At 32.9% G+C, this 15,055-nt stretch overlaps 1 protein-coding gene across 14 annotated transcripts in view; it reads left to right on the top strand.

Annotated features, from left to right (window-relative positions):
- The window catches only part of LOC131673140 (dopamine receptor 2-like), a 923,047-nt gene that overhangs the window by 795,597 nt on the left and 112,395 nt on the right, over window positions 1–15,055 (top strand). For 12 of the 14 annotated variants that reach the window (XM_058950948.1, XM_058950958.1, XM_058950902.1 and 9 more), the window contains one exon: window positions 2,710–4,026. In XM_058950948.1, coding sequence (XP_058806931.1) covers window positions 2,825–4,026 — 1,202 coding nt within the window. In that variant the 5' untranslated portion in view covers window positions 2,710–2,824. The remainder of the gene's footprint in view (window positions 1–2,709; window positions 4,027–15,055) is intronic. The other 2 variants (XM_058950986.1, XM_058951003.1) reach the window with 2 other exon arrangements.

Below are 15,055 nucleotides of genomic sequence, written 5' to 3'. Positions count from 1 at the left end.
TTCTCTTTAATGTAGTGGGGAAGCATATGGATACACTTATGGATGTTTACAATTATAATATTTATTCTAGTCTCTTTTATAACATAAATAAATTAAGCAGAATAGAGATATATATATTCTCAGACGCGTAATTTTCGCGTCGCGATATCTAGTATTTCTTGGTTACATAAAAATATAATAGTATTACTCACTTCGTATTATTATAGTAAATATAATTTGGTCCAAATTATTATTCGCTTCGTGATATGGCCAATCACTTTTCCTTTGAATCTGATCAGATTCAACTGGTCCAATATGTTTTTTATACAATACTTTAGCAACACGCAAGACAATGGTAGTTGCTATGATTTTAGTTGTCTAATATCTTCTTTATCCAATAACGTAGTCACACGCAAAAAAAATGATAATTCCTGTGATTTTCTGTTTATGCAAAATTATTGAAGCAATCGTACTCGACACTTCTAATATTTAATTATAACTCAAAACAATTAAAAACTCAGACTTCTATTATAGTTTTAATTTCAGTAGGAAAAGAATATGCGGCCTTCTTAATTGAGCGCTCGCTTCTAACTGACTAATTCTGCCTTGCTCTGCTTTCGCTGGTTTATTATATAGCCTTTGTCCCTAGCATACCGTCTCTCTCTCGCGTATATGCTTCGGATGTTTACGCTTCTCGTAGCGGGTCGTCTTACCTAGCTAAGCACGCTGACTGCAGCATGCAGTCCCAGCATGCTGGCTCAGCGTGAATCAGCCTCTACCGCTCATTCCCACCGAGTCGCGCACACGAATACTGCTAGCTATGCTATGTCCGAACGGAAATCCCGAGAGCAAGGTTTTATTCGATAGTATATATTTGTAACATAATAAGACGTCACGTAACAAATACAAATACTAAGTATAATATAATAGTCATCGTCATCGTCATCATCATCTTCGTGGTCTTTGTTATCTGCGGTGAAAAATTTTCCTATTTTATAGCGTGGTGCGCCATCGATTGCGTCATCCATGAGCGACTGTTTTTCTTCTCCGCGATAACGAGATCGCTCAGTATATCTGAAATGTTCCCAGATGTGGATGATCCTACGGGGGTATTTTGAAGAGTTGGTGACCTTAATTATTATCATGATATTACATGAGGCGACTAATTTATTTATTAATACTATTGTATTTAGAAATACTATTGTAATAAATACTATTGTATTAATAAATAAATTAATTAATTAATTAAATATAAATTTAATATGAAGAACATCTTTATTCTTCATATTAAATTCTCTGTATTAAAAAGAATGAGAGTGCATGTAACCGTTCACTATGCTGATAACGACGAAACCGAGTCATCAAGTAGCGTGAAAAGAATGCGATAGAAAACAAAGAACAAAATAAGAATTGCACATGAGAGAAAGAAATTAAATTTGAATTAGAGTATACATTATCTCTCACACAAACACACACGCACACACACACTCGCATGGTTACATCTTCATGTATTTTCTTTCTTTTTTAATATAGAGAAGAGAGTCGCTTTTAATATATATATATATATATATATATATATATATATATATATATATATATATAACATTTGTTTAAAAACGTTTTTAGAACTTTTTTCATCAAAAACCATGCTGAAATTATGGAGATTTCGGTATAAAATGGTGTTAATTGTAATAATATATAATAAGAAAACGCTGAAATACGTAAATTTTGTTTTAACGTTTTCTACTAGTCAAACAAGATTTTTATTTTTTGAGCATAATTTTTGATTTTCGTAAGTTGAAAATACACTTAAAAATGGGGCCTGTAATGGCTCGGTCGGTAGGTCGGTGGTCTCGCAACCGGTAGGCTCTGCTTCGATTCCCAGTCCCTGCTGATTGATCCAAGCACCACTGAAAAAAATTGTCTTCAAATATATTGTGATTAGCAGTGATGGACCATAAATAGAGCAACGTTAAACAAAATAAAAAAGAAACACTTGAAAATATTATGTTTTTGACAGAAATACGATATATAGGTTGCACCTCCGCAGACAAAATTTTGCTGGTTGTATTATTTTTTTAGAGGAATTAAACTTCCTAGTCCTAGTTAATTCTTTTAGTTCCATTGAAACATATACGTCACAACTAAAAATATTGTTATAATACTGCTTTTAAGGCTGACTTTTGGTGATAGATAACTTTTTAATAACTTTTTACGCCGATAAAATAATTATAGATCTTTTATTTTTTTATGAAATATAACATATCTCAATTGCAGAAAAATCGAAGGTGGGGGTTGGGAACCTACTCTTATTAGAAACAATAAAAGAACTCTTCAAAAGCAAGAAGAAAACGTTTTTATTATTTACGATTAAATTAAAGTTTTTTTTATCTCCTTTTTCCCTTAGGATGTAGTTATATTTGTCGGTATTTCGTAATTTTTTGAAAAATTGTAATCTTTAATATACGCGCAGATTCAGAAACAAGTTAAACACTAAGATAATTAGTTTAGTAGAATCTCTATGCAAGTAAGTTTGGATTGATGTGATGTTTATTGGGTTATTAAAACCATTTTTTGTCAATTTACTGACAAATAGGGTAAATATTATAGTGACTTACTACTTGACTAAACGATTGTAACCACTTTCCTTCGAAGTAGTAGAAAAAGTAATGTTTTGATTTACATACTTTATTTATATTATCTACATAAATATATATTTATAATTTTCAGGTATCACAAAATTTCAAGAGAAATGAGAATAGTTGTTAACAAAATACGATGAATAATCTTAGAATACTACTTACTTATATAACTTGCTACCTCTGTGGAACCACGTTAATGAAAAATGTCTGCAAATTTAAGCATAATGACAAATGTTACATCACTCGCAATATTAGAAGATAGTAATCTAGAAGATGTCCGAGTGACTCAAAATCATACAATTTCTGAATTTATTGAATTAAGCAGTGAACGAGTTTGTTTGGGGATTTTGCTTTTATTATTTTCACTGTCTACAGTATTTGGTAATTCACTTGTTATTGTAGCAGTCGTACGAGAAAGATATTTGCATACAGCTACGAATTATTTTATTACATCTTTAGCATTTGCTGATTGTCTAGTGGGTCTTGTTGTTATGCCATTTAGTGCTATATATGAAGTCTTGAAGAAACGTTGGCTTTTTACGCTTGATTTGTGTGATATCTGGAGATCTTTAGATGTACTTTTTTCCACAGCATCTATTCTAAATTTATGTGTTATAAGCATCGATCGATATTGGGCTATCAAAGATCCATTTATCTATCCATCTAGAATGACTCGAAAGCTAGCTCTTATACTTATTACTTTTGTATGGTTAGCATCGAGCCTTATATCGTTTCCAGCTATTATTTGGTGGCGTGTGGTACGGAAGGATTACATACCACAAGATAAATGCCCTTTCACGATAAACTTGGAATATATTATATTTTCATCGACTATTAGTTTTTATTTACCTCTATTTGTCATGGTATTTACTTATTATAAGATTTATCGAGAAGCATCCATGCAAAACCAAAGTTTGAAGGTTGGAACAAAACAAGTTATGATTGCTTCAGGAGAACACGAATTGACACTCCGAATGCATCGCGGCGGTGGATTTCGAAAAACAGTTGAAAAAAATCACCCAATTTGTAAAGTCACGATACCAGCAAGAAGTATTTGTAATTTTAACAAAGAATCAATTATCCAAAGAAATACACAATGTTCAGACTCATTGTATTTAAAAAATAGCTGCAAAGAAAATTGGCCTATTCCCGGGAAAAATTTTTCTTTGTCACGAAAAATTGCTAAGTTTTCTAAAGAAAAAAAAGCTGCAAAAACGTTGGGTATCGTGATGGGTGTCTTTATAATATGCTGGTTACCATTTTTTGTAGTAAATTTATGGTCTGGATTCTGTGCAAGATGTATTTGGAAAGAAGATGTCGTTTCAGCAGCAGTCTCTTGGCTGGGTTGGATCAATAGTGGTATGAACCCTGTAATATACGCATGTTGGAGTAGAGATTTTCGAAGGTACAAATATTGTTTCTATGTTTTGATATATAAATTTTATAAAATAGATGAAATTAAAAAATATAGTACGGAACTCATATTGTCAAAAAGTTAAAGGTCGGTTAATATTTGTTAATAACCATTTGATTTTTATTTATTGATTTAATTGACTAAATAAATAAATACAGAATAAATTACAAAATAATTTAAAGATACAAGAAACTGTGATTCAAACTAAATTTTAGAATTACATTAATTCAAATTGAAGTTATTGCATGTTATATTACATATTTTGCAATAAGAAGTAATTAATTTCATGTTTTCTTCTTATAAATTGTATAATTATTATAACTTATTGTACCTTCTTAATATGTAAATATTTTCTTCCCCAGTATATTGCTATAATTTTCTAAATTTAGTTACCCTGATTGTTACTACAAAACTATGTCTATGTAACCTTACAATCGATTGTGGAATTAGGTTACTTAAATGAATCGATATAATATGAATCCATGCATATTTACTTAAAAAATAAGTAATTGTATTGTGAAATGAATTGATTGATCAGCAAATAATTAGAAATTTAATCGACTTATTTGTTCAAATTAAATTTATCCATACCTGAAGATGGGTGCGTAGTAACGTTATTTGATTAGCAACTCGTATAGAATGATCTAGAAAACAATGTCCAATCTGTAATCGTAATTAATGAAAATAAAAATAAACAGAGAAATCGGAATTATGATGGAAAAGGAATATAGGTCCAATTATTGACAAGATGTAATAGGAAATAGCTCATTAAGCCGTACCACCATTTTTTCCGGTCTTAACCGCCATCAGCTACCGTTAGCAAGCTGTGAGTATGTGTGTTGTTATACATTCATGTTTGGTTTTCCGTTTGGGGAACTGAGCGTGAAAAAAAGTCTGACAGCCATGATATATACAGAAGAGGATAAATCAGCGTGCAAGAGAGAGATAGGGAAAGAGTATAGAAACGTGGCTGGACCGAAAGAGCAGCGCTTTCAATGACAGTAAAAATAATAGTAGCAACGAGAGCTGCTTACGGAATCATCACTGATTTAGGTTGTCTTCTTTAGCGGTTTTTATTGTTTGATTCTCCATCGTTGTAAATGTAATAAATACGTACTCGCTCGTGTAATCAGTAATAGAAGACGTTATGTCTTCAAGGAGGTGATTATGACGACCACGAATGGTCGATCGCTATTAACTCAGCAGTAGCAGCAGCAGGTATAATCACTGACCGTCACTAAGCCAACAGCAGAGGCATCATAGCAAGGTAGAAGCGCCGCCTTTTAAACTCAAGCCGTTTCGTTTCTTTCTCTCTTTCTTTCTCTTTTTTTTTCTCTCTCTCTTTCTCGCTCTAGTAAGTATGATAGTTAGATGAGAGTAACATCGTTCCTACTTTAGAAGGTTCGCATGAGTGCTTATCAAGTGTGAGCAAATTTTCTATTACTTTAAACGAACTTACCTCTTGCGTGCTTCATGTACAAGGAGCATTTATTGCATGGCTTCTAATCGGGAGCTAAGAAGATCGATTTATTTGAATCGAATTTGCTGGAAAGATTGTGGCATCAACGTTTTACTCGCGCTCTTAATACTGAAGACAAGTCCTGCTATGGCAGATTAATAATCTGAAAGACCAAGAGATACTCAAACCATAGGATCACAGGATGATTTTCTTAATTTGTGTTATCTACGGTACTACCTCCAAGAAATAATTGAAGATTTACCCGCGGTATAACAAAGTTATGTTAGTGTTACGTCTCAAGACGTATCTTTACTTATTTACATTCTTTAAAAGTGCAATCCCGAATTTCGTAAAATCAAAACTATATACACGTCCACCAGAAAACGATACAGCAGCAAAACACAAAGACCATACTCAGCATTACACAACACACAATGAACTCAAAAAGAAAATTACTCAACTACACAAGAAACATCAGCGATTTATTAAGCACAAATTTATGTATATAAGACGAACCACCCGAAAGGTGAGCAGAAATTATCTTTACTCCGTACACACCGGTCCGACAATTGGTGATCATTTTTCTTAATAAACTCACGACTGTTACAAGTAATATCGTGCAAGAATTATTCAAACCTATCCTATTCAATTCAACAAGCAGTTAGAGCCTGCTACATTTATTCAATTCAACAAGCAGTTAGAGCCTGCTACACTCATACAATCAACAAGCAGTTAGGGCCTGCTACATTTTATCAACAATTAAAGGTAGTACAATCATCAGACATACATTTCCACATATTATTATTATAAGTGAGACATATCCGACCACTAGTCAACATATTGGAACGTCTCATTCATTAGCTATTCGTAGTTGATGCACGAGACGTAGCAATTGGTTCCGGTACGAAAAATACATTTGATTGAGATAAAGAAAATTATTTTTATACATATTAAAACTTATTAATGAATTAACGCATCAAACGGAAAAAAGAGAGTTCGAAAACCGCGGATATACGAGTAGGTGTTGTATTACAGAAGTAAACAGCACACGTCACTTTCTTTCATAGTGACCGAATTTCAAAAATTGCAATCTTGCAAAATTATGAAACTAAGACAACAGCAGAAATAAGTGACCGAGAAATAATTTTCAGCCAGTAGGTCAAAAACCATACGTAGATAGAATTTCCTTTTTTTTTCTTTTCTTTTTCCCCTTTTATTTTTGCCATCTCAATAAGCAATTGTGTTTCCATATACTTCTACCATAATTTTTTTTTTTTTGCTAACAATAATTTTTCTTATTTTATATATTTTCCCTGCTTCACTCTATTTTGATTTTGTCGAATTACCTTTGTTTATTCCGTTTATTACGAAAGTGCGATAAATGAGCAAGAAGTCCAATACAACGAAGGACACATCCTCCATAATTAGGAAACTTACGCGATCACAAATCGACAAGAATCCAAAATTAGAAGACCTTTTAGAAAAAGGACTGGATGAGATAGCTTTCAAAAAGTGTAACAAGCTACAAAGATCGCCGATTAAGACCAAGACTCAAGAAGAAATCGTAAGAAAAGGAAAAAACACAGGAGCAATAAAGAAAATCATACCAACAGTTGACCAATTAGTTGATTTAACAGAAAAACAAACAAATAAAACAGACTGCACTGATTCAGATAAATATTCACTACTAGACCAGACGTTTGACACATTTGACTCAGAAAAACACGATAGATATTCAGACATTGGAGGATTTTTAGGTGAACAAAGCCTAATATTAGGGACACCAATAGATATATTATTCAGCATAAACACAAACGAAGAATCTGTCTACACAAAATACGCAATACCAAAAAACTCTGACGAACCTATTAACCAACAACAGAACATCGAAGATTCAAAAAAAGACATTAGAAAAATAAACAAAACACAATACATAAACGAAAAGGAGAGTGAAAGAAACACTCAGCAAATTCAAAGACAAATTCAAGAAAACCAACGTATCACAAGTCCAGCAACAAACCCAATAAACATGGCAAATTCACACCCAATCAAATTATCACTCAAAGAATTGGTAAATTATGTTCCGGACTTCGATGGCAAAAATATGCCACCCGCAAAGTACATCAGAAGACTACGACGAGTAAAAAATTTAGTAGATGACCAAGATGAACATAATGTAGTAGAATTATTGAAAGTGAGAATGAAGGGAGAGGCAGAAGAAGCTTTAGGAAACAGCTGTGTAGAAACAATAGACGAATTAATTACAGCAATACGAAGTCTGTACCCAATTCAAGAAGACATACACGAACTGCGTGCTAGGATACGCAAAATAACACAAGGAACTACAGAATCAGTTATCCAATACACAAATAGATTATGTCAATTGGTATTAGAAATAAAAGAAATATATAGAATACAAGAAACAAATGAAATAGCCAGGAAGAATTTCTACGAAGAATTAGATGCGGACGCAGCAAAATGTTTTAAAAAAGGAATGCGAACGGAAATAAAATACGAACTGGGCAATGAGACAACATTACAAGAAATGTCCAAAAAAGCCATAGAAGTTGAAAATGACATAAATATTAGAAAAACAACAGATAATATAACAATTAATAACACATATGCAGAATACAATGATTATTATAGACCTGAATTACCAAAAAAAATCATGATATGTCAAATTTGCCATGACCCTCAACACGAAGCACTATTTTGCCATTCTGCAGCATGCGCCTATTGTAAAGGATCAGATCACTTTTCTGATAATTGTAAAAATTCAGTAGACAAAATCAATTTGATATGCAAATACTGCAGCCAAAAAGGACACTCAATAAGCGCTTGCCCACTCAATAAACGAAGAAATATCCATTGCCAATACTGTCAAGAATTAGGACATGAGGTAGGTCAATGCCCCTACATTGCTGACTACATAAAATGCTGGAAATGTGGAGAAACAGGACATGAAGCCATTAAGTGTAAAAATAAGATCACACAAAAGGTAAATAAACGCGATATTTGTGACGAAGGAAGTCATTCAACGCAAGAATGCCCTGAGGTCTTTTGTAAAAAATGCAATAAAAAAGGTCACTCTATCAAATTTTGCACAACAGGTAAAAATAGATCACCTTATAGAATATGCACCCTATGCCAAGAACAGGGACACGAAGAACAAGATTGTGAAGAAGCACGAATATATTTCACAGAACAAAGAAATAAATCAAGTTACAAATGCCAATTATGTGATCAATTAGGTCACACAGCAAAGTACTGCAGAAAAATCGCGAATACACAACAATCTGCAAACCCTCAGCAAAATCAGCAAAACTATAACACTTACAATAGAAACCACAACATCGGATACAGAAACAATTTTAACAATGATCAAAGGAAAAAATTCTGCGCTTATTGCAAAAATATAGGTCACACAGCAAGTGAATGTAGGAAACTACAAGCACTAAAAAATTATCCACCTCAAAATATTTCAATCACATGCGAAGGTTGCAACAAAACTGGACATAACATAGATAAGTGTGAAAAAATTAAAAGATTACAAGAAGAAAGAATATTTTGCAGAATCTGTAAAGGTGTCGGTCATACAACAGAACAATGTCGCAAACATGGGACAAACTCGGAAAACTCTGGATCTCCTTTGGGAAGGAACGCCTAAAGAAAGAGCAGACAAAAACGTTCCACGACAAAACACTCACTCTCCCAACACAAACAAAACATCACATAGATACATACAGCAAATTCAAAGAAAATATAAAGGAAATAGAGAGTACCATGCTACAGACAGATATAGCTAAAAATAGTACTGATATTAACCAACAAATTACAAATGATTATACCAAAATATACATTAGCAAATTAAAAAATCTGCTCAAGTACATAGAAATAGTCGAACCAAATTCGAATAATAAACTGCAACTACTAGTAGACAGTGGAGCACAACTAAATATTATATAAAATAGTAGCATTCCACAAAAGCAGTTAAATAGAAATGAACAAATATCTATATCAGGAATCACAGAAGACGCAATAAGAACAATAGGTTCAACACAAATGTATATTGCAGATGAACCATTTGATTTCCATGTAGCACCAGATAACTTCTCTATTCCTTACGATGGAATAATAGGAATAAATGCCTTATCCAAACACAAATTAAGATTAGACAGAGGATACTTGGAAATAAATAATCAAAAAGTGCCATTAAAAGAAATCACTAGCAGAAATCAAACAAACACATTTATAATACAAACCTCAAAAGAAATTAATGAACATCATGACACATGGAAACCCATAGCATTTGATAAAAGACACATAGTAAACAAAAATGATATTGAAACAAATACGATTACACACAGCAAAGAAGTATCAATACATAAAGATGTAATTCAAATCTTAAATATAATAAGCGACATACAAGAAGAAACGAAAAATAGTACGAATGATCAAATATATGGGAATCCAGAAACAAAAATATCTCAACCTAACTATAACTCAAGCTTGACACAATTTATTGGAAACATTAATAAAGCCCTGGAAGACGAATCTAATGAAACCAAGGAGCACTATACTATTAACGATTATTCAAACTTTTGCGACACATTGAGAGATAACGTTGCAGGAGAGATCGACAGAAAATATGACAAAATGACGAACCTTCACATTATAAATGATATAGAAAATAACTTCAAAAATATCAATGAAAAATTCACTAATTTAAAATCGATAAATATATTTACAACAACACACAACGAAATTACACAAAAAGAGACACAAGAACACGAAATAACAATACGACGAAAGCAACTGATAGATACAATAAATTTAGAACACCTGACTCAACGGAAAAAAGAAAACCTAAAAAATTTAATACTGTCATTTGAAGACATATGCTGGTTAGAAGGAGATAAACTTGGCCAATGCAACATAGAAGAACACGAAATCAATTTAACTGATGATAAACCAGTATATGTTAAACAATTTCCTCTGCCATATACACTCAAGCAAATCCCATGTGATGAGACAAAAAAGCTAATTACAAATAACTTAATTAGACCTCAACAAGTGCATATAACGCGCCAGTATGGATTGTGCCAAAAACGGGATTAACAAAAGACGGAAAGAAAAAATGGAGAATGGTGATAGATTATCGAAAATTGAATGCAAAAACTATTCCAGATCCATATCTTATACCCAATATATTGGAAATTTTCGACTGCATAGGAAAAAACAAAGTTTTTACCACTATCGATATGGTTTCCGGATTTCATCAACTAAAAATGAAAGAGTCAGATATACATAAAACGGCATTTAGTATCCCTGGCATGGGACGTTTTGAATTCAAAGTATTACCTTTCGGACTAATAAACTCACCTAGAGTCTTCCAAAGAGCACTAACAAAAGTACTCGGAGACCTATTGGAAAAAGGGTTCTGCTACCTATACATCGATGATATAATTATCGTTGCAAATACGGTTGAAGAACATAATGAAGGATTCAAACTCATAGCAGAAAAATTAAGAATAGCAGGATTAAAAATTGAAACGAGTAAATGCAAATTTTTCCAAAAGGAAGTAGAATTCTTAGGCCACATTATAAGTGAAGAAGGTATCAAAACAGACCCAAAGAAAATAGAAGCAATAAAAAAATTTCCTATCCCGAAAACTATCAAAAATATCAGAGAATTTTTAGGCCTAACAAGCTATTATAGACGCTTTATTGGACACTTTTCACAAATAGCAAAACCTATCATAGATTTACTACAAAAAGAACAACCATTTATTTGGACTGAAGAAAGACAAGAAGCTTTTGAAAAATTAAAAAACGCCCTATGCACAACTCCAGTTCTTCAATACCCAGATATGGAAAAACCATTCATCGTTACAACAGACGCTTCAAACTACGCGCTGGGTTGTGTACTCTCTCAAGGAGAGATCGGTGACGACAAACCAATAGCATTCGCATCAAGAATCTTAAAATCAGCAGAGAAAAAATACCATACATACGAAAAAGAAGCACTTGGCATAGTATTCGCAATAAAAACATTTAAGAATTACATATATGGAAACAAATTTACCGTCGTTAGTGATCACAAACCATTGTTATCCTTTAAATCAGCAGACAACAATTCAAGAGTAAAAAATGGAGACTAAAACTGGCAGATTATGATTATGACATTATCTACAAACCTGGCAAAATAAATACAAATGCCGATGCACTCTCACGAAATCCGATAGAAAATATAAAAATAAACGCAGTTACCAGAGCACAAAAAGCAAAACAAGAATCAAAAGAAATAGTAACAAATGAACAAGAAAAACAAGAGGAACAAATCAAAATAATAAGAAAACAAGACAAAGAAAAAAGAAATAGAAATAAAAATATTACACAAACACAAGTACATATGGAAAATGACGAAAATACAACACAGAAACAACATAACATAAGATTTACGAAAAAACCCATCGAATCAAGAAAAGACAACATTATACATTTTATCGATTACAAACATCAATCATTAGATAACACAACAGAAAGTCTAATGAAAATCAAACATATACAAGCAGACAAAAATCTACAGCCCCAAGAAATTGAAATAATACAGTCAAGAACAAAAAACATCTTCATAGCCTGTCTTGACACAAGACAGTCCGCTATAAGGATAAAGGAAAATCTCAAAAGTCTCTTCAAATTATTAAGAACATTAATAATTCGCAAGAGAATAAAAACATTCAGCATCTCAAAAGACCTAATATTAAAAAACATACACTGGAACGAAATAGAAAACATTCTAGCAACAACATTCAAAAATTCTAAAACTAAAATTATCATTTGCCTAAATTACATCGACTACGTAAAACTCACAGACCGAGACAATATATTCGACCAATATCACTCAAGCGCACTAGGAGGACATTTGGGAATCAACAGAACATGGAACAGAATAAAGAACAAATACTATTGGGAAAATCTGAAAACTGATATAGAGAACCGTATTAAAAATTGTGAAATTTGTCAAAGAAACAAACTAAAAAGAATAAAAACTAGACAACCAATGATAATAACGGATACTCCCATGAAAACATTCGACAAAATCGCAATGGACATAGTAGGACCTCTAAACGTTACTAATAATCAGAACAAATACATTCTTTCTATACAAGACCTCCTCTCAAAATTCATAATAGTTGTTCCACTCAGTGATCAAATGGCAGAAACAATTGCAGATGCCCTAATTAAAAAATTTATATGTATTTTCAGTTCACCAAAAGTAGTCCTCACCGACAGAGGAGCAAACTTTACAAGTAAAATTTTAAAAGCCATTGCTCGTAGATTTAAATTTGCAAAAATAGAAACCACCGCATTTTCACCACAATCAAACGGCTCCCTACAAAGAGCACATCACCCCCTTTGTGAATATTTAAAAAATTTTTCTAGTAAAAAAATTGAATGGGACAATTTATTAGAATTAGCCCAATTTCATTACAATACAAGCGTTCACAGCGCACATAGATTTACTCCACATGAACTGGTCTTCGCTTATCCACCACGGTTACCATCTAGTGAACCGTTAAAAACTTCAGAACAACTGCCAACATTTAATAATTATCTATCCACACTTATACAAAACATGCAGGATATTGCATGCTGAGCGCGGGAAAACCTCATAATAGCAAAAGAAAAATCAAAAAAATATTATGATCGCCACATAAACCCTTGCAATTTCAAAATAGGAGATCAAGTGTGGCTCATTAAAGAACCTAAACCAGGAAAATTAGAAAAGAATCAAAACCTGGGTCCTTTTGAAATATTAAACATCACAGACAAATATAATGTAACAATAAATAAGGGTGGAAAACCGAATACAGTTCATGCAAATAAATTAATATTACACAAAAGTATATAAAATGATAAACCTTTCTCTGTTTTAGGACAAACAAATCATGTATTCAAAAATAACGTTATTCATTACATTTTTTCAAATTACTTATGCATACATTGGATATCACTGCGGCACCACAAACACAAACATCACAACATTCTCTCTACTGGACGCTGACGAATGCGACTTTAAAACCGAAACCATAAACTCAACAATAGCAAATATAGAACTTATCCAAGCAGCCGAATTTAGAAATATTCCAGTATATCAATGCAAAATTGAAATCCATCGGACAGTATACCAATGCGGACTATTCGGACGCCTCGAACCTGAACAAAACGGAGAACAGGAATACTTGTATGAATTGAGCCATGAACAATGCCAAACTATCCACGAAACGAGAATTTTTAAGTATGACAATTTTCATACGATTGCTGATTTAAAAATAAACGCCACAACAACCAAAGGCATAGACTTCGCTGGCGATGCAGGAAGCTGCAGCGGCGTAGCCTACGCAGACAGGTTCGGATCATGGAGTAAGGTACTTGTTCAAGGCACAATTAAAATCACATTAATACAAGCCTATGCGAAAATTTGTCTGAGTAATGATAAATTACATTTAAGCTCAGGAACGATATGGAAATTTTCAGACACAACTTGCGTAGACTCTGACGGGGGTTATACATTTTGGGAAATTTTACCTCAGGAAGAATGTTTTACTAACACTTACGATATTTTATATAAAGGTCCAGTAACAAAATACTTTAACACACACAATGACGACATAATATACATGGTAAATACTAGCGACACGACCTTTGCTTTGACAGCCAAAGATAAAATATTAAAATGCTACAGAGAGTTCATAAGAACAGAACACCCAAAACTCTTTATCGCGGAAGAAAACAATAACTTCAACAAATACAAATTCAATAAAGACACTGTTACTAGCAAAAACAAGGTCAACATAGATTTATTCACATACGTAAATTCTAAATTTGTATATGTCGAAAAGCATTTGGGCAGACAACTGAACGATCTTTACAGAAAAATCATTACAGATAGGTGTGAAGTAGAGAGGAAAACAATACAAAACTCCCTATCCCTTGCAACCCTCTCCCCTGACGAATTCGCATACAACATCATGAAGAAACCTGGATACATTGCCAGGATCGCAGGAGAAGCAGTTCATATCATAAAATGCACCCCTACTGTAGTGAAGGCACAGCACCTTAACGAATGCTACAATGAATTACCAGTAATTTCAGGCAACGAAACCTGGTTTCTTACTCCAAAAACTCATATCCTCAAAAGAAGAGGTACTCCAATGAACTGCAACTCCATAATACCTACATACTACAAAGTAAACAGCAAATGGATAAAACTAACACCCAAACCAATGGAAACAATACCACCACAAGCACTCAAACCTAACACAAACATAAAATGGAAATTTGAATCCATAGATTCATTAGCAACTAGCGGCATATACTCACAACAAGAATTAGACCAATTACAACAACAAATAATGTTCCCCATGGAAAAAGCATCTCTGTTAAATATCATAGCTAAAGAAATATCAGGAGAAGGAACAACAAAGGACATCTTTACAGAAAATACACTTACAAAATTGGCTGAAAGCACGTGGAATCACATATTCAACAAAC

This window comes from Phymastichus coffea, unplaced genomic scaffold, assembly GCF_024137745.1.
Source record: "Phymastichus coffea isolate CEN01 unplaced genomic scaffold, Cenicafe_Pcof_1.1 PCOF00013, whole genome shotgun sequence".
NCBI lineage: Eukaryota > Metazoa > Arthropoda > Insecta > Hymenoptera > Eulophidae > Phymastichus > Phymastichus coffea.
This window is presented reverse-complemented; position numbering and strand designations above follow the sequence as displayed.